General features: G+C 40.2%; 1 protein-coding gene across 1 annotated transcript; it reads right to left on the reverse strand.

Moving 5' to 3' along the window:
- Positions 1–684: 684 nt before the first annotated feature.
- col8a1a (collagen, type VIII, alpha 1a) lies at positions 685–13873 on the reverse strand. Its single transcript, XM_058082353.2, has 3 exons — positions 13739–13873; positions 3339–3651; positions 685–3259 (listed from the first exon to the last, which is right to left on the reverse strand). Exons 2-3 carry the CDS (start codon positions 3640–3642, stop codon positions 1323–1325), a joined length of 2241 nt encoding a protein of 746 aa, XP_057938336.2. The 5' UTR covers positions 3643–3651; positions 13739–13873; the 3' UTR covers positions 685–1322.
- Positions 13874–22020: the final 8147 nt, after the last annotated feature.

Consider the following 22020-nt stretch of genomic DNA (forward strand, 5'->3'; position numbering starts at 1 on the left):
CATATTTGTCACCAAATTTATTAAGAACCCCAAGTATAGAAGCAGGCATAAGCAAAAAAAATAATAATTTGACATTATACTCTGCAAATGTCATGAATAAATGTTAAGGCCTGATAAATACATATGTTTATATTTATATATATATTTGTCACAATGCTGGAGTTGATGCCTTAATTGATGAAGGCCAAAACTATACACATGTATGATGATCTAATTAAATTGTTTTTTGGCTGCACTTCACATTTTTTGCCACATGGGGTAGCTGCCACTTTTTTTTTTGTCCCATCTTCCTTGCACACACTTTACCTTCACGTCCTCATATTGAAATGTATAAACAAATTGCACTCATTTGGCTTTCCTGGAATGACATCAACAATAAGACTGCATTCACACTTGAGGTTTGGTACTGTTGTCCAGACAAAAAAAATAATATTTAATATAATAACATGAATAATAATATTTTTTAATAATAATAATAATATTTTTAATTTAATAATTTATATTTAATAATAATTTATTTATAATAATAATTTATAATTTAAATTTGAATATGTGTTTTGGTGAACACATCAAACAGAATTCAAGTTCAGAGTTCAATTGCAAATGGACCAAGATTCACCCACAGACTGTTCGGTGCACACCAGGGTGATCACATTCATTCATTCATTTTCTACCGCTTTTTCCTCACAAGGGTCGCGGGGGTTGCTGGAGCCTATCCCAGCTGTCTTTGGGCGAGAGGCAGGGTACACCCTGGACTGGTCGCCAGCCAATCACAGGGCACATATAGACAAACAACCATTCACACTCACATTCATACCTATGGACAATTTGGAGTCGCCAATTAACCTAGCATGTTTTTGGAATGTGGGAGGAAACCGGAGTACCCGGAGAAAACCCATGCAAACTCCACACAGAGATGGCCGAGGGTGGAATTGAACCCTGGTCTCCTAGCTGTGAGGTCTGAGCACTAACCACTCGACCGCCTGATCACATTCACACTTGGCCAAATTGACTGTAGTAACACACCAAATACACTATAGAGTTCATGTTTACCAAACCAAAACATAACAAGTGTGAATGCACCCTAAATCATTCATGTGGTCTTTGATGTCTTTCTTTCATACATTATTTCTAAAATTGCACATGGGCTTAGCGGCTCTGTGGTATAAAATCTGTTTTATATACAGAGCATTATATCTTATTGGTCAAACTGTCCTCAGATTAATGACTTTCATTCTGAAAGGCACCTTAGTAATTTCTGATTATATTTCAGGTCACACAAAAAAGTGTCCCCCTCTTCTATTTTGACAAAATGTCTTTTCTTACAGGGGATACAGCAGATAGCCAGAAAAGGATGAGTGCACGTACTGCCCAGCATAAAGTCCTGCAGCTTGGTCTGAGGGCAGCTGAATGTACACAGTGTCCCCTGGCTGCAAAGGTAAGACTGCACTTCCTGATGCTTGGTCTAGGTAGCCCTTTTTGTACTCGTCATAAGTATACATGACCGGCTCATTGTTCCTCATCAAGGCCACCCACACATTGGCTCCTTTGCAATGGACGTGGTAGGCAAAGTAATAAATGCCGGGCACTTCACAGGTAAAAATACCTGTTTGGGGGTCGTAGTTTTGTCGACCGTTGTACAAAGGCTTCTCAAAAACCACGGGAGTGTTCACAGGGGGGAACGGAGTGGTTGCTATAGCGGTGAATGCTGGCATCTCCAGCCCGCTGGCTCCCATGACCTCTGCACCGTTTGCTCCATATTTGCCCTTTTTGTCATAGCCACCGGCCTTAGCACCATCCAGTCCAGGACCCATCTGAGAGAGCACGCCTGCCAGGTCTGGAGACATACCGGGTTCTCCTGGTGGGCCTGGGGGTCCAGGAGGGCCAGGTGGCCCACTCTTTCCTTGGGGTCCTGATGACCCGTCTTTCCCTGGAGGTCCAACAGGACCAGGAACACCTGGAAAGCCTTCACCTGCAATGCCGGGTGGACCAGGAAGACCTCCATCTCCTTTTGGCCCTGGAAGACCAGGTGGCCCAATTGGGCCTGCTACACCATCCATACCGGGGATTCCTTTAGGGCCTTGAGGTCCCATTTCACCAGGTAATCCACCTTGTCCTTTAGGACCTGGAACTCCTGCAGGTCCAGGTAAACCAGGAAGACCTTTGTGACCGTTGTCTCCTTTCGCGCCATTTGGTCCCGGTGGACCTCTTGGCCCTGGCTCTCCTAGTTCCCCAGGCAAGCCATCGGTTCCAGGTAATCCAGGAGCACCAGGGTTACCTTGAATTCCATCAGTCCCTTTAGGACCTCCTTCTCCACATTCTCCTTTTGGACCTGGTAAGCCTACACCTCCTGCTGGCCCTTTGGGTCCTGGAGGACCTAGCTGTCCATTTGGTCCCGGGGGTCCAGTCATACCAGGCAATCCTGGATGGCCTTTATCTCCCTTTGGTCCTAGTAGTCCTGGCGGGCCGCTCATACCTTTATCACCCTTTGGTCCTTGGAGGCCTGGTTTACCAAAGCCAGGTAGTCCTGCCTTTCCTGGTAAACCAGGAGGTCCTGGATGACCTTTTGCACCCGGCATGCCTGGCTGTCCTGGAAGACCATTCTGACCTGGTTTTCCTTGGCCAGGAAGGCCTGGCGGGCCAGGTGGTCCTCCCTCACCTGGTGGTCCAGGATGTCCTTTTAGTCCTGGATGTCCTTTGTCTCCTGGAGGTCCTTGTGGACCTGGCATACCATTCAAACCTGGTTTTCCAAAACCAGGTAGCCCTCTTGGTCCAGCAGGGCCTGGGAGTCCTGGCAGACCCTTGTGACCCGGTTGTCCTGGCTGTCCCATTCCCTTTTCGCCTTTTGGTCCTTGTAATCCTGGAAGTCCTGGCAGTCCTTTGTGTCCTGGCTCTCCTTTGGGGCCTGGCTGCCCTGGCAAACCCTGTCCACCCGGTTTACCTATTCCAGGTAGCCCAGGTGGTCCTGGTGTCCCCTGACGTCCTGGTTGTCCAGGTGGCCCAAGTTCACCCCTGGGGCCCATTTGTCCTTGTGGCCCAATCTCACCGACTCCTCCTGGTCTCCCTTGTGGACCTGGCAACCCTGGTTTACCTATTCCAGGCGCTCCTGGAAGGCCGGGAGGTCCTAGTAGCCCTGCGGGTCCTGGCTGACCATTTCCTTGAGGACCAGGAGGACCTGGAGGTCCTTCTGGTCCAGGTGGCCCAATTGGACCTGGCTCGCCTTGAGGGATTCCCTCAGCACCACTTGGGATTGTCTGACCTGTGAGCCAAGACATGACAATATAAGCAGTGAATTATAGGAAACCACCTGTACCGGGTAACAGCTAACAAGGTCTTACCTTTGTCTTGTCCACCATTATATCCACCCCCTTTGCGAGCCTTTTCTTTGCCCTTCTGCATGGGCATCTGGGGGAGTTCCTTCCTGTAATGGGGATACTGCATGTAGGGTCCATCTTTGCCAGGGTACTGCTGTTGAGGGTAGCCTTCATTTCCCATGCCCATGTGTTGGAGATGCTGCATCTGCATCTGCTGCTGGTACGCTTGAGGGTGCTGCTTGTGTCCATAGTATGCCCCGTCGCTCATATACACGAGGACTACGAGCTGGAACAAGGCCAGTAGGAGGGCAGGCCGAAGGGACGGCATGGCCAAGGCCTACAGTAAGGGGCGATAAGACACTTAGACAACGTGGACGACAAATCTTTCCAATTATTTTCAATTGCACTCTAAGAATAAATACACAGCCAATGACATATCCAATTAAAATAATGATTCATGAATATGAACATCAACAAATGTATGTAATTGTCTCTTAATTAAATAATGAAACCTAATCCTAAAAAAAAACAGTTGATTTATTATTTACATAATGACCAATCTAATGGCAAACATGTTTATTTCATGAGTGATTTCCATATTCCATTTAATGACATTCACATTTATTCCATGGCAGTGACTATTTTATGTATTTTATGGCATTTTTAATTATTTAACAACATTCATATTTATGTGATGGCATTGACTGATTTATATATGTATGACCATTTTAATAATTTCATGACATTCATATTTATTTAATGGTGTAGGCTGATTTATGTATTTTGTGACCTTTTTAATAGAGGTTGAAAAGTATTTTATTTGATTTTTATTTATTTATATTTTGGTCGCATCGGTTACTATTTTCCCTTTGTGGCGCTGGTCTTGTGTCTATGTGTGTAAACAATGTGTTTTACTTGTATACTGTATGCCCAAACATCCCGTCCTGTCACCCCTTGTCTCACTGCATAGTAAGTATGTTGTATATGTATGGACTATTTAGCTTGTACTTCTGTATAAGTGACAAGAATAAAGGCTTGTAACTAGGAACGCTCCAATAGATCGATATTTTGAAAAAACACAAGATCGAAATATGCCAATAAACGCCATTCATGGCCGATCCCAAAAACCGATGGCCATGCAGCGGTGACATGACATGACAACACAAACATGAAGTCACCAAGGAACGCACACAAGAATCAACACAAGTCTGTACAACCTCCATTGGTTTCAGTTTGACAGCTTGATACACGCTACGCCTGTGTGTTTGATCACTCCCTCAGATGTTTGACTTCTCCTGCATCTTTCTATACATGCTTTACCCAGCCCTGAGCTTTGACGACAAGCCAATATAATATTTGAATATTTCAACTGACATGACTCACCCCATTCTCCTGATATTTTGATGTCTTATATTCCAACGCAGAAGTAATTCCACTTCAAGCCAACATAAACCTTGGAAAGCGAAGGATGACGGACTTATGTCTTCTTAGATAGTTTGGTATGTCACATAGTTCCATCTGCATGTCTGTTTACAGCGCCGCACATAGGTGTGCCTTGTGTCGTATTCACCCAGTGATCCGCACCCAGTGTGGACGCACATTTTTCTCGACCTGCCCGCCAAAAAATCCCAGGAATGTTTCTGCGTGGACAGGTCTTATAACTCAACTTACATTGCAGTCATACATACGGGACAAAAAATAGCCTATCCGTGATAGCCTATCCACTTGACACAGTTAATAGTAGTTAATTGGTTCTAGATCCGACAGTGATAAGTGAATCTCCACAAGGTAGCATTCAATATAAATAAACGTTTAATAATGGTTTCATACATCATAGAAAATACATTGTAACATACCTTTACACACCTATTATTAAATTCACAGACTACGGGATCACTACAGGGCATAAGAGGCAGCCATCACTAGCATCGCAAGCTACCGAGCTAACTGATTAGCATCTCCAATTTACTAATTCTCAACATAAGAAATGTTTCAACCGGAGTGCGGACAAGGTAAGAAGCCAAAAACCATTTCCACACGTAATGGGAGGACAACTTTTTTCACTCAAACATGATGCCATGCATTATGAAAGTACGGAAATGTTGTCTCAAGTGTCATCAATCTATCATTACTGATGCAGAGTGACCAGAATACTACAAATAACTTGTCAATAATTTTTGACAAACAATAGGCCATTGCCAATTGCGAAACCTCCGTGATAGGCTATTTTTTTCTCCCATGTGTCGGATTTTGTATTTTTCCACAGAAATAAGGTCACACTGATGGGTGGACGATCGATGGAAGCATATACTAAATAGCTATTTGTAGACCACGCCCCCAGGCAGCTCCAGCATTGGAGACCAGACGGTTCATTGAATAGAAGCTTAATTTGATGATCTTTGTCAATGTGTCTGTAAATGTTATGTTTATTGCGGTAGAAAATACATATCTTCCTGTCAACTAGTGCTTTGACCAGGTTTGAAAGTCCATGGGTGAAAACATGCTGCTCCTATTTTCTCATGACGGTGCAAACATGTTGGTTTGGTGCCAAAACACGAGTGCCCCTTCCAGCTGTTGGCTTTGTGCCAAAACATGATGGACGTCTTCCTACATGTTGTACAAACCATGATGTAACCCTGCATGGTTTCTACAGTGTTTTTCTGACGTAGTGAGGTCTCTGCACCATGAATAAGACTCCATGGTGTGTGAATAGTCCACTTCAGGTATTCAGTCGTCCCTAATACCGCCTCCTATTTCCATCTTCTCATCAGCTCCCGCCAAACTTTGACCTCCATCCCATTCAGCTTTTATTCAACACACATTTGCCCGAGGTTTTCGGAATTCCTGGCCACATCCGGCCCTCTTTGGATCTCTGGCCTTTTCTCAGTGGACTGGTGATTTTGACAGGAGCTTGCTACTGTCTCTCTCCCACTGATGAGAGCTGGCCTTTGAAGGGAACCGAGCGCCTTGTTGCTATGGCAATGCAAGTCAGACATGCCAAAGGATCTGAAGGAATGTGATTGAGTTCCGCGAAGAAGACTTGGAGAACCGTTTGAGGCTTTTCCCAGTATCGTGACGTGAAACTAACGTATTTGCACACAGAGGGTGTGCAAGAATTGCAAGACGGGCTCCATCAAACGTGCTGGTGAGCTACATATGGCCCACGGGCCACAGGTTTCCCAACCCCAGTTTAGGTAAACTCAGGCATTAATTTCACATGTCACCTTTGGTTAGTACTAATACAGTACAGTTGGCCCTTCATCGCAGTTTGAACATCGCTCCCTCACTTGATTTTTCTGTGAATTAATTAATAATTGATTGCTGTTTCGTGATTGGCTATGGCCTATTGTTTGTCAAAAATGATTGATTATTAAGTTATTTGTAGTATTCTGGTCACTCTGCATCAGTAATGATAGATTGATGACACTTGACACAACATTTCATTACTTTCACAATGCATGGCATCACGTTTGAGTGAAAAAAGTTGTCCTCCCATTACGCGTGGAAGTGGTTTTTGGCTTCTTACCTTGTCCTTCTTCCCCACTCCGGTTGAAACATTTCTTATGTTGAGAATTAGTAAATTGGAGATGCTAATCAGTTAGCTCGGTAGCTTGCTATGCTAGTGATGGCTACCGCTTATGCCCTGTAGTGATCCCGTAGTCTGTGAATTTAATAATAGGTGTGTAAAGGTATGTTACAATGTATTTTCTATGATGTATGAAACCATTCTGTTTATTTATATTGAATGCTACTTTGTGGAAATTCACTTATCACAGTTGGATCTGGAACCAATTAACTACTATTAACTGTGTCAAGTGCAAAGTAACAAAGTTAATGGCAATGGGAATAGTAAGCAAGTTTAGAAAGGAATTAAGGAACATCGTGTTTACACTTGCACAATTCAACATGTCTGAAAAATAGTTACGTTAAGGACAGCGATCAGAAGTGGCAGGTGAGGCACAGCTTTACTTATAAATGCATTTTATGTATAATTGCAATCTTTGCTGAGGTACAAATTGCAATATTTGCACATTTCCTGATCAAATATGGGACAGAAATATGAGGCCACCATGAAAGCTGTTTGACTGGATCTGCAAGCATCCCCTACTGTCTCGGTGCACACTGAGTGGGATCATAGTTCCTGGTAGTTTCTGTTTGTCAATATTTTGCCAATAATATAATGCTACAGAAACATTTATTATGTACCATGACTTTTTACTGCCTGTATAATGTCTTTAATGTACGTGTGACATTATTATTCTTGATAATCGGACATTACCATACACAGAAATGTTATAAGGGAGACATTTGCCATATCGATGCATCCCGATGGGGTCAGGCATGTGTGACCTAGGAGATGCATGTCAATTGCTGTCCTTGCACAAAGCAAAAGCCAAATTGAAATGAATTGAAAAACACAAACAGCAGCATAGCCTTGAGCTAGATGACAAACCATTCAAATGCAAAATATGTTTGTGTTCTGCTGAATGAATAAATTAATCTGACTGCCAAAAATGAGTATTATTCATTCATTCATGCTTATCCTCACAATGGTCGCGGGGGTGCTGGAGCCTATGGACTGGTTGCCAGCCAATCACAGGGCACATATAGACAAACAACCATTCACACTCACATTCATACCTATGGACAATTTGGAGTCGCTAATTAACCTAGCATGTTTTTGGAATGTGGGAAGAAACCGGAGTACCAGGAGAAAACCCACGCATGCATCAGAAGAACATTTGAAATTGAACTCGGGTCTCTTAGCTGTGAGGCCTGCGTGCTAACCCCTTGATCGCCGTGCAGCCCCTGGATTATTATTATTATTTAATCCTAAATATTGTTCACTTCCTGTGTATCAGTGTACACATTTCTTAAAGGGGAAAAAATGAGTATTTTTTTAAATGTTAAAAATAGAAAACATAAATAAAAGTCAAAATTGACTGAAACATTGTATAATATTGAGTAAGTACTAAGTACAGAATATATTATCTTAAGTGAATAATACAAAGAATAAACGAATGCCATGATTTTCCTCTGAGTGAACATGATGGCAAAACAATATTTATTAAGTGTTTATGTAAAATGTCATAGAAATATTTAAATAGAATGTAAATGTAATAATGTGGACAATTTTTTGACTGATGTGATTGACAGATGACTTAAGTGTGCCAACAGCTTACAGTGTAGCGTGTATGAAAAGGTGTTTTTAAAAAGGATGGAAATATTCTGACAACAACAAAAAAAAAAACAGTGCGGCCAAACAACGGCGGCCTGTTTGCTTGTCACACAGGAACACACACCCTGTTGTCATGGAAACCGTGAGGAAACACCTTGTGACTCTACCTGCCTCACTTTTCCGTATTGACACATAGGTGTTGCCTCCCAAGCCACTCATTCATCCGCCCCACGTAACGTTAACCAGCAATTTCCACAATTTTATTTGTTATTTGAGGAAACGAGAGTGAGCATAAAGAAAGTTTGTCAACGCACAATAGTCATCCATTCAAGAAGGGACAGACACATGAGGTCACATGTGTATGTAGGACATGGCATGAGCAGTTTGTCACGTTTGTGGCATTTACAGTCTCATTTTATGACTTGCCCCACTCAGAAAATACTTCACGTGCGCCCCTCGTTTGTGCGGTTATGGCTGTTTTCTTTTGCTGAATTTGATGTTGTGCTACTTGTACATAGAACAGCAAGTGTGGAGGATGGATGGATGGATGGAGGAAAGCAGTAGAACCATGTGACTTGCCCCAACCAATTAGACAGGGAGTTATAGTAATAAAAACTTTATATAATAATAAATACACATTAAAGTAATCAGTTTCACTCTCATCACCATATCACCTTTTTTCACCTGTTTCAGTAACAAAAGGTGAAAAGAAATATTTTTTAATTAAATTATAATTAGAATTAAATTTTAATTAATTATAAAAAATATATTAAAATTACTGAAAAATTATAAAAATGTAATATATATATATATATATAAAGTACAAATTTATAAATATATATTAAATGTATACTGTATAACCTTTAAATTTTCTATCCATAATATTTTTTTAAAGTTATTAATGTAATTTAAAAAAGTGACTTCCACAGCCAATCAGCAAAGAGGAAAATGATAAAATGATAAAAAAATACATATTAAAATTTACATACTTTCCCTTTCACGACCATTTATTCAGCCAAGAAAAGTGAGATAAATGGGAAAAAATGATTAATAATATAGTGTAATAAAATATAATGCAGTCATACTCTACACAAGTACACTACTGTACTGTATAATGTACATTTTGGGATGCTCATCATATTTTAATGGCTGTCCTACCTATAAAAACAGTGTATATTGGGAATTCATCAGTTTGGTTTTCAGCATCTCCATATTATTAGGTCCTCATGAAAGTCCAATGAGATCCAATAAGAGAGCGGGATAATAAATTGTGACGGCCTTTTCCCCCTCTAAAGCACTTCCTGGTCATGCCTACAATGCAACAAACCCCACCCCAAAAAAACACATTTTCTGCGTGCTGATAATCCTCATTCCTCCACAATCCATCCATCATCTGTCTCCAGTCTGTCAGATGGAGACAACTCTCTTTCCGCTGTCTGACTGCTTTCCTCTGCTCTCTGTGTGAACAGAGCGGCGTCTGTTCGACAACCATCTTCACTCCCTGCATCTAATCTGTCCTCTGTTTGCTCACTGACCCCTCCATCTTCTTGGGAGACATCCCAGTTCACCGACTTTAAGACACTTGATGTCCTCATGGAGCAGGAGGAACCACTAAACAGTAAACACGCAGCAGCACAACATACACAAAGAGAATGATGGCTACTCCTATACATTGAGTTCAATCTGCAGTCTAAAGGCATGAAAGGAACTCATCCTTGCATTTGTCTATAATCTGGACCAGCCAAAAGGTCCCCACACAAAACACAAGTCCCATAATTAGGTGGGATGCCAAGAATTGTGTCTCACAAAGATATAAAAACAAGCACACTCATTCTAAAGCGCTGAAAGAACTTGCATTTTTTTATGTGGACCAGTCAGTCCTTACAAAGACAAATGTCCTCACATTGATTGGCATTAAGGGTGAGATGTTAAAGGGAAACAAATAGTTGCATTTTTGTTATACACGGACCAACCAAAATGTTCTCACAAAGACAAATGTCCTCACATTTCAAATGTTGCACCACACTAAGATAGAAAGTCAAGAGCAGACACACACACACACACACACACACACAACACAGTCCAACATCCCAGCATCGTACTTTAACATGGATCAAACTAAATGTCCTTCCAAAGACAAATGTCCACATGCCAAAAGTCACCGCAGCGATAAAAAGACAAGAACCAAAACACACTTACACAGCTGTGCATCCTAATGACCTAGTGTGTTTACCTCTGCCCTTCTTCTTTACACAACCAGAATAACTTTGGGGGCCTTTTTGTTCCCTTGCCCCCCCCCTTCCCTGGGCCCTTGTACAACTTTGCAGAATAATGCATGCATAAATACTTTTGACGCACACTCACACAAGAAGGCATTCAAAGGGAACCTTGGTTAGCGTACGCACTGGTTAGTGTATGTTTTGGTTTACATCGAAAATTAAAAATGTTTTTTTGATGGTCACATACAATGGCCCACATCTTGTCGTGTTATTAATATTATTAATATACTGTGTGAGTCCAGCTGTGCTTGTAACATATCTTTACAAAACATGCCTGTTAACTAACATGCTCTCATAATGAAAACCGAAACCAGAGTTCACTGTCGCTCAGCTTTGTCGCCCCCCTTGTACTAGGACGTCATCATCAGTTGACTCTGTAGTTCTTGTTACGCCACAAGTCTCTGCTTTTCTTATTGATCAAGGCTGAATAATTAATGGAGCCAAAGAAAGAAGTACTTTGATAAAGATGGTGAGAAACAATATCTCTTATTTTCCTTCACTGCTCGTCATCTCGTTATCTCTTTCATTTGTCATTTCTATGCATTTTGAATTGTTTTCTGCATGTAAAACTACACTAAAAGTGTTTTGTGTTATCATTTTTGCGGATCCAGACTACCGGTAATTAGATTTGTATTAATTAACAACAGATTAATGACACAAAACGAAGATCCAATGTAACTGATCTTTTAAACAACACAAAAATTGACATGATGCAAGCTAAGATTTTAGTATATCTGGTGAATAGTTTCACAGTGTTTACAGGCCGTTGAAAAAGTCCATTTTTAATAGAAACCCCCCCAATTATATACAAAAATATATATTTGTATTCATTAGAAAAAAAATCTAAAATGCTATTGGTTTGAAAAAAATAATAACAATATAATAGCAATAAATTAATGTTTTTGTAATATATATGTTAATATATATGTTTAGAAAAAATCTTTTTTTGCATCTTTTTTCTTTCAATTAAAAAAAAATCACAAAATCAGAGATAGTGTATCTCCAGTTTTAAAACAGTTTGTAAAATCCTAGAAAAATATGGATTTTTACTATCAACTTATTTTTGTTTTTAAAAATCCAATCAAAACATTGAAGATCTTTAAAAGCTCTTAATTTTAACAACAAAAATATTTTTAAAGGACAAAAATAAATTGGGGATACATTTTCATAGAAAGCAATAAAATCTAAAAAAAATATACAAATACAATGTGACTATTATGTCATGCAGTCAGTGAAAATATGCTAAATGTGTCACTAGTTCCTCAAAATGTGGCTTGGGGGCTTCATGAGAAACCCACAAGCGGTCCATGTATAGCTTATATCCACAGTTTTGGGACCTAACCTAGATTTTAGGTCAAACTCTGCAGTATTGTTTCATTCATGGGCATGACTACCAAAACCAAAATGGCACTGGTGCCAATGTAAATCAGACCAAAAAAAGAAGTAGCTATAGATGACGGTAATGCTATGTCATTTCAGAACGATTAATTTAGTGCACTGAAATGAGGCAAAATGAGTTATGGTAACTGTCACTCACGTTAGTGCAGATCACTGCACTAAGTTAATTCTGCTCAATCAATCCATAACTCCTCCATGCAGGGTTAACGAGCAAACATCATTGTAACGGTTGTCCACAATTTTTTTTTTTAATCAATTAATGCTCCAATTGAAGACTGTTTCCGGCACCATTTCAATGCAAGCAAAGTTTCAAAAGTATTACTTTGGCACCAGTATAGGATAATATGTAAACAATACCCAACCATACTGTTCAAGTTCAGAATGTTTACTGTATGTTTCTGTTTTGGGACATTCAGGTATACTGCAATTATTGTCTCATAAAGAAGCAATTTGTCTACCTTTAAAGTCCCTTATGGCAGCATGGATGTCCAGTGTAATTGGTCCACACCCTAGCCAGTGTCTAGCCCATACAGTGAGTCAATGAGGAAGTATTTACACTGCACTCTCTTCTCACCAAACTGCTGCTCTTGCCTCCACGGCGTACATGTGACAGTTTGGCTTCACCTTCCTGCACGCTCACCAAACATTTCAATGCCTATTTGCTTTCATTCACATGTGGTGCACACTGGGGGGCGGGGACTCATGGGGAATAGGAAGTTCTGGAATATGCATTCAAATTCTAATCATAGCCTCGTGGATAGAAGGCCGGGAACCATATTGGACAACCCATCTGATTTCTATCATCCAATCACAGAAGAGAGGTAAATATAATAATGGAAGAGTTATTATGTTCAGAAGAAAGAAAGAAAAAATTGGATATAATGAGATATCATAACAAATACATGCATAATAATAAAAAATTTGATAACTGACAGTCATACCGAAGGGATTTTTTTAATCGTCCCATATCAAACATAACTCAAAATAAAATTAAATTTTGCAAGAAACAACTTGTTTTTAAAAAAATAATATATTATATTGTAGTATACCCATTTTACCCATTTTAAGACTGATGCAAATTAAAAATATGTATCACCAATATTTATTAATTGCTGATTTTAGTTACAAAAAAATTATCTGTTTTTGTTATTATTATACCATTTTTGTCTTTTTTTCCTTGTTTGGGGGATAAGAAAAAAATGATTAACAAAATTATTAGCATGGAAACATTTTACATTGGCGAAAAAAAAAAGTTTGGATTTATCCAAAACACAAATACTATAATAAATGTAAATCAACAAATAAACCAAAAAATCTTTATTGAAAATATGTTTTTCTTTTAATTATTGGAAAGTAACATAAACAATCCAAAGTGAGGAAATAATTTGAAAGCAGCTTATTTTGTAACAAATCATTTATATGAACTTCCCGTGTGAAATTAACAATTGCATAAATGTTGCAATGTCAACATCCAACACATTTGAAAAAACTGAGTTGAAAGTAATAATTTGAGAATAAAATGCATTCTGAATAAAATTATATATGGTGTAAGGAAGGTGAGCGCTTACCTTTGTGGGTCGGGTTTTATGACGAAATAATCACAGCAGTAAGACTCAGCGAGAGACAGAGGGAGAGAGATAGATGGGGAAAAAAAGCAGCAGGATGGTGGACCCCTCTGAGGGAACCCTGGGATATGTGCTCATAACAGATGTCCACCTTGTGGACACAGCTTATATCTGCTGCTAGGTGGAGCCACAAGGGCGGGAGGGGCCAGCGATACAGCCTGAGACCAGGGCAGGGGGGTGGGGGGCAAAAAGAGTGGCAATGTCTGAAAAAAAAAATTTTTTTTTACAGGCACAAAAACATATTTCTCAGCTGAGCACACACACAAAGATAAAGACTAATTTTGTCCCCCTAGTTTATGTCATCTAATGGCCACAGAATGCATTAAAACAGTGGCACAGTGGACACATTGTTTGGCCTCACCTGTTCTGGCACGCGGCGAAGGAAAACCCAAACAGACCACAAAGCAAGCGTGTGTCCCACACAAGTGTGTGTACTCGCTACTAACTAAATAATCAGATGTGGCGACTTTGTCATATGTTATTGCTAATGAAGCCGCAAACACTGAGTACAAGTACAAAAATGAAGTCATAAATGCCGTGCTTGGATAAAAGGGGTATGCGGAGCACTGAGGTAGCACCAAATATTGACTTTTTCCAGGACGAATATGCCTGAATAGTCGCACACAAACATGCAAAACATGACCCAGTTCACGTGAGACTTTCGCAAATCTGGGACGACTTTAGCATACCTCGTGAGTTCAACAAAGGATAGGAGACAGGAAGTTCCAACAATACGAGCTAGGATGTTGGCGAGGACAAATCATGAGTATAAAACTAAAACTTTCAACAACGTTGAGCATGGATGCTAACAGGGAACAATTGCGCTAACATTAACTGCTAGCTGCTATTTAGCTTGCCGCCATTTTAGCAAATCTCATGAGACTTTAGCTGTGCGTGTGTTTAGAAGAAGAGGAAGTCTTAGATGTGTAAATGGAGACATTGTGACATTGAGCTGGGATGTTAACAAGACACAAAAGAACTAACATTAGCTGCTAGCTGCTATTTAGCTTGCCGCCATTTTAGCAAATCTCATGAGACGTTAGCTGTGCGCGTGTGTTTAGAAGAAGAGGAAGTCTTAGACGTGTAACTGGAGACATTGTGACATTGAACTGGGATGTTAACGTGAGACAAAAGAGCTAACATTCGCTGCTAGCTGCTATTTAGCTTGCCGCCATTTTAGCAAATCTCATGAGACTTTAGCTGTGTTTGTGTTTAGAAGAAGAGGAAGTCTTAGGCGTGTAACTGGAAACATTGTGACATTGAGCTGGGATGTTAATGTGAGACAAAAGAGCTAACATTAGCTGCTAGCTGCTATTTAGCTTGCCGCCATTTTAGCAAATCTCATGAGACTTTAGCTGCGTGTGTGTTTACGAGAGACAAAAGAGCTAACATTAGCTGCTAGCCACTAGTTAGCTAGCCATACACTTTAGCAATTTTCATATGACTTTGACGTAATTGTCAGAGCAGCAAACGCGAGACCAGGAAACAGTTAACTACAGAAGAATATAAACAGGAAATCAGACAAGGCGACACAGTTTGATGGCGCTAACACTGCTAGCTATGACTTACCTAGGCATACTATCAGTGTTGTTGGCATGGTATCGAATGCTCAGTAACGTGCGGGCAGGGGAGGCAGGTGAGGCAAAGTCCTTCCATGAAAAGGAAAATTCAAATTCAGTGCATTTTATTCATTTATTCGACAATGGAGGATAGGCTAGCATGCCCCCGACACTCGTGAGGATAAGCAGTACAGAAAATGGATGGATGGATTATATATCCAAGCTCACCAAGAGGTCATCAGACTTCTACAACAAAGTATCAGAACTGTTCCAGGAGAAGGAAAAGCTGCATGTACTTCATATACAAAAGGTAAGACTACACATTTAATATAAATAAATAAAATAAAAGGCCGAAGAAGTATTTGAAAACTGCACTTTTCATCCACAATCATTATGTGATCCTTAAGCATGTTTATTTTTATTACAGTATGCCCATTTTCGATGGTTGGAAAATGAAAAACATGCATTTCCAATTTTTGGAACAATAGAAATTAATAGTAGTATTGACCCTTCATTCAATCATTCATTCATTTTCGATTGCTTTTCCTTGCGAGGGTCGCGGGGGTTGCTGGAGCCTATCCCAGCTGTCTATTCGGGTGAGAGGCAGGGCACACCCTGGACTGGTCGCCAGCCAATCACAGGGCACATATAGACAAACAACCATTCACACTCACATTCATACCCGGAGAAAACCCATGCATGCACAGGGAGGACATGCAAGTATTGACCCTAATTAATTAAAATAACTGAACGCTTAACTTCCTTTTGCTTTCCTTTTGTATGGCCCTTGAATAAATATAACGTTACTTAAAATGTACCTTATATCATTTACATCATTTTATTGGTGCTTAGATCCCCATTTTCCACCATGTGACCATCATTATCATCCGCCCAGTTGTGTCCAAATGGGGGAAAAAAAACACCATCCCTGCCCTCACAGCTGTCATGGAGAAAGTGTTAAGCGCTGAGTCGGCGTGACGCGTTGCTAGAAAGACGCCCCACTAAAAATAAATCTTCCTTCCTCACAGCTTCTTTGTTGCCCTTTGACGACAGACAACTTTTTCCACCTGTCTCTGGCCCGGCAGCCCACCCACCATCACAATTCATTGTGTGCTGACAACATTGCAGCACACACATCATCTTGTTCATTTAAATCTCATTAAAGCAGTTTGTCATACTGACCTACAGTTTGTGTGTATGTGTATGTGTGTGTGTGTGTGTGTGTGTGTACCGGACCGAGAGAGGTGCGCAGGTTTCATGCGGTTTTTAAAGTGACACGCTGGTGCAAAAGGGTGGATGTCCTGTTCCTGTCTCCAACAGCCAAGTGTCATGTTAGTCAGTTTACTGGCTTTTTAGCAAATCCCTCAGCACTGTCAGCCTTTTGTTAGCATGCGATCGTGTTGTCAACCTTCACACCATTTGCAACGCATCAATCATCCTTCCCAACAACATGTCAGTCACAACAAGGCTATTGTCCATCCTCAACAAATTGGGGATTTATATGATATTCTACGATGTATCAGTCTGTTGAGGTCAATTTTTTTTTTTTGGCAACAGGATAATTGGCTGGCTACCAGTCCAGGGTGTACCCTGCCTCTTGCCCAAAGACAGCTGGGATAGGCTCCAGCATCCCCGCGACCCTCGTGAGGATAAGTGGTCGAAAATGAATGAATGAATGGCAACAGGATCTCCCAGGATTCGCCTGCAGTGTCTAAGGAAGAGGTCTGGGGGCCATTAGCAGCATTCATTCATTCATTCATTTTCTACACCCTGGACTGGTCGCCAGCCAATCACAGGGCACATATAGACAAACAACCATTCACACTCACATTCATACCTATGGACAATTTGGAGTCACCAATTAACCTAGCATGTTTTTGGAATGTGGGAGGAAACCGGAGTAAACCCGCCCATGCCCTACGGTGGAATCGAACTCGTGTCTCCTAGCTGTGTGGCCTGCTTGCTCCATTTGCAGCAGACATTTGATTTTTGTTTTTTGCCTGCAACATTACAAAAAAATTTACAGGTGCCACAGTGAAAAGAAAACAAATAAAAAGGCTACAAAAAAGCATATAACAAAAAGCAAAAAAACAAACAAAAAAAATAACATTAAAAGTGTATATTTAAAAAAAACATTTTTTAAAGTATGGTCAAGAATAATCTAAAACGGTGGTAGCCTGTAATAGCCTGTAATTGACTATAAAAAAATACTATTCTACAGTGGTGTTCAAAGACCGGCTGCAGGGCCATTTGCGGCCAACAGCTCGTCTCTGCACACCATTTTTGTTGCTCTTCCTGGTTAGAAAGCAAGAGCAGGGCAAGAGTCAATAGTTTTTATTTCAAGTGGTGATGTTCCACCACCCACCCTGCCATACAAACACATATAAATGCCCAAGAAACCCTTCCTAACACACACACATGCACACACACACACGCACACACACGTTGAGTTGTGGTGTGAAAGGTACACGATAGCCAGGAGGTAATGGGCTGTGTGTGTGTTTGCCCTTGTGCTTCAATTCTCTTCCTGTTCCATTAATGAAGCCTCATTGGGATCTGCTATCAGGGTCTGCAACCATGCGGCATGCACCTTTCTCCATGCACGGCAAAGGAGAGCCAACATGCAGGTTTCGGTCTGGAATTAAAGAAATTTAGATTTTTTTTTCAAATTGGAACATTTCCCTAACAAGTGGAACATTTTGACAATGAAATTCTTTTTATCGGTTGAAACATTTACATCTTTAAATGGGAATTTTTGGCATGGAAATGTGAATTTACAGAAAAAGTAGCCAAGATGTCTGAAATGAGATGAACATATTGATGTTGGAATCACCTTAACCCACTGAGGAATGAAGAAGGAGTCATTTAGTTGTCATTTTTGTCACAGAAAAATCAGACCTTACAGAAAAAGTAGGAATTCACCAGCCAACATTTACTGAACTCGTTGGACATTTTGGTAATGGTAATGGTTTTATTTCATTTGAACATGCATCAGATTACAATTGAATGCATCACATAATCAGTTCACAGTTCCACATGTCCAAAAGGAGTAGGAAGAAGCAAAGCTTATTAAATCCTACCCCTCCATCTGGTACTTTTACAATCAGTAACTGTTACATTTGTTCACTTCCTGCTTTCCTAATATAATTTTTTTTGTCACATACCGAAGTACAAGATGATATGACCATCCAATGACATAATGGGTACCATAGTAAGTGTCAATATAGTGATATATATAGCACATCATGACTCGTTCAAGACTCTTCATCCTTGTATTTAGCAAACATCAACTGCTTGTATTGTTTCTTGAATTGGCTCATCGTTGTGCATTGTTTGAGGTCCTTACTCAATCCATTCCATAGTTTGATTCCACATACTGAAATGCTATGGCTTTTTAACTTAGTCCTAGCATATAAGTGTTTTAAATGTAGTTCTTCCCTGAGATCATATTTCTCCTCTCTTGTAGAGAATGACATTGGATGACATTTTTAGGTAATTGGTTATTTTTAGCCTTATGCATTATTTTCGCTGTTTGAAGACATTTTGACATTGGAATGGTTTAAATTGGTGAAAATGTGGATGGAACATTTTTGCAACAGGAAATGTGGAATTGTGGGGTAATAGGTGTCAGTTTTGGATTAATGTGAAATATACAATCCAATAGGTTGGGTTTAAGACTAAAAGTGAGCGAAATTGTGAATGCTGAGGATGTGCTCCCCTGCAGAAAGAATGAATGAAGGGCTATTAGGGCTTTATGACAGCATAATTATAACAGCTTGTCATAGTAATCCCCTGAGCTCTTGAATTGGACGCTAAATAAAGCCAATGCTTTACACAAAATAAGTTAATCACCGCTTTTTGTAAAACAACAGCTTGTCAGCATTTGTTTGGTTGATGGTGCTGCTGCTTTTGGAATAGGTGTCACAGAAAAAAGCCAAAGAAAAAGCGATACAGACACCCAGAGTTAATAAACCTTTGATGCTCACTGAAGTCCGGTAAGCTGAGGTCTACAATAACATTCTGATATAATGCTAATGGTGTATTGGACTGCACCAATTCCTATTTGACACTCTAGCAATGTCCATTGTGATTCTGAAGACCAAAGACATTTCTTCAATTTCTTCCTTTGTCTTCCCTGCTGAAGCTTATTTCGGTTTTTCTCCTTCTCTAAGGGGTAGCTATTCTAAAACAAAAGGATACCCACAAGGGGACTGGCCTTCCCTTATGCTGCCGGTTATGGCAGATATTCCATTTTACTACCCTCCATTGTTACTCTGAGTTGGCTTAGAGTGACCCAGCGTCAGAAAAGGAAGGTCAAGGTTCACTGTTGTGGCCACCGGGGTAAAAGTTCAAAATAGTAAAAGTGTAAATAACAGCAAGCTGACCAAACACTCGTTCAAAGAACCTTGATTTACTTGTCTGTCATTAATGATGAAGTCATCATCCTTGAATTTGGTTACTGGTCCAGCATATTTCCTCTTTCAGCCTTCTACTTTTGGTCATTTTAAGGCTAATTGTACAAAACCCGGCCTGGACTTATTATTTTTTTATTAATATTTTTAAAAATTCCACAATATTGCAATTCTTATTGAGTAGGAGATTTGCATATATGCCGATACTCTTTACACTCTGGGCCAATTTGGTCCCATTGACTCCCATATATTTTGGATATACTGCAATCCCGACATATTCTAATGCTTTTCCCCATCTATTTCCTTCCACTTATCCAGGTCCGGCTCACAATCTCAGGAGGGAAGTCCAGACTTCCCGGACTCCGGCCACTTCTTTCAGGTCCACCGGGAGCACACCAAGGTGTTCCCAGGCCAGCTGCGAGACATGATCCCACCAGTGTGTCCTCCCGACTGGGCATGCCCAGAACACCTCACCAGGTAGGCGTCCTGAGCCACCTCAATTGGCTCCTTGCGATGTACGTAAAGGAAGCAAGTGGCCATGATAACTGATCTCCTCACCCTTTTCCCAAGAATACAAAATAAATGTAAGCCTTATGAGGTTTGTACGATTAAAAAAAACGAAAAAAATAGTCTGATTCAACAGTTAGATCTGACACAGTGTAAGTGGCATTTTTTTTTTAAAGAAACCAAAGATGTTGATGGTATACTTTTGGAAGACTCAGCATGATTTCAACTCTTTCCAAACTTCTTTGTTTCTTTGACATCCTGCATGGCCACCTTCCCATGTTTACTCCTGTTTGCACTGCAAATTCCACCATTGCCTCACCGTGAACAAGGATGGAGTAAAAGAATGAAGACAAACTCAGATGTTGTAAACTGAGAAATGTGATTACGGTGGGAGAACGAGCGTCAATGCCCCGGGATGCTGAGTTGCTGCGGCGATGGCCTGGTTATCTCCAGCTATAAGACAGTAAAATGCTAAATTTGCCTTGTCGGACAAATATTTACAGTTGTCGTGCTGTGCGGAAGTCTTTACGCACATTTTGTATGTTGCACAAAAGCAAAGCGGAGGTCACAGAAAACAGTCTGTGAAAGTTGGTGACCAGGAGCAACAGATTGCTGTGTAAATGACTACAATACAGTGAATGGGAATGCGTTATGGAGAAGGCAATTTGGGAATGATTGTAGGCATTGTGGTTCGGCGCGGTGGTCCCGAACAAAAATTTCTAAACAATTACTCTGTGTGCATTTAGTTGTAATTCATTTATTGTTCACACTGGTATTATTGTCATGGGACCAAAGCCTGAACAGTAAATTAGACAGTTTTTGTGACATATTATCTGACACAACTAGACTAGTTACTAGTCAAATTTGGATAAATACGTTATTTTTATATTTTAAAGATTTTTATTATAAGATTTCATAATAAGCTTCTAAAATATACGTACCTTGGTCTTTACACTCTACTTTACACATATATGACAAATGCTGTAAATGCTCCAATTAACGCCTCTATTCAATTTACAGCAGTCTCCTATAGCCGCTGAGTGCATGGTTGACAAAAGCAAATAACAAACGCAATTAGGTAAAAAATACATTGGCATCACAAACAATGGCTGTAGGCAACCTCCTGATGTAGTTCTTCTTATTAAAGGGAACCTGTTATGCTCAATTTTTACCCTTTATTTTGAGTTGTGGCCTCCTATAGAGGAGGTACATACAGAAAGCTTTCTACATCTTCAAGAATCTGCACCTATTCCAGCTGTATTTCCTTGCATTTCCAAAACGGCCCGTTTTTTAAATTTATTCCACCCACGGCCCATCTTCATGCACACCCACTCAGCTGTGATTGGTCCCACTCAGCTTGTACAGCTAACAGCTCACTTCCAAATGTGTAAACCTCATTATCTGAAACTATCTAACGAACTAACATTCTAACTAGATTCATAGTCAGAAAAGTGGAAAAATCTCAATAGGTCCCCTTTAACGCCAAGAAATGGCAGCAAATATCAGGAGTGTTCAGCATCCAAGCCTCTTTATCTACCTCTGCATGTATTTTAAAATGTGTGTGATACGCATGCTACGCCATACAGTTGTTTACAATGAAGTCATTACAATGACAATGAAGGCATTATTAATGCTGGCTAAACAACATTGGTTCTGCTGATGCTGTATTGTGTCTCAAAGTAGCACAGCACTCCTGTAATAGTTGATCTTTATAAAGTTCTTGTGTTTTAATTTATGACGTCATAAT

This window comes from Doryrhamphus excisus, linkage group LG12, assembly GCF_037039965.1.
Source record: "Doryrhamphus excisus strain RoL-2023G ecotype Guam linkage group LG12, RoL_Dexc_Guam_v1.1, whole genome shotgun sequence".
Classification (NCBI taxonomy): Eukaryota; Metazoa; Chordata; class Actinopteri; order Syngnathiformes; family Syngnathidae; genus Doryrhamphus; species Doryrhamphus excisus.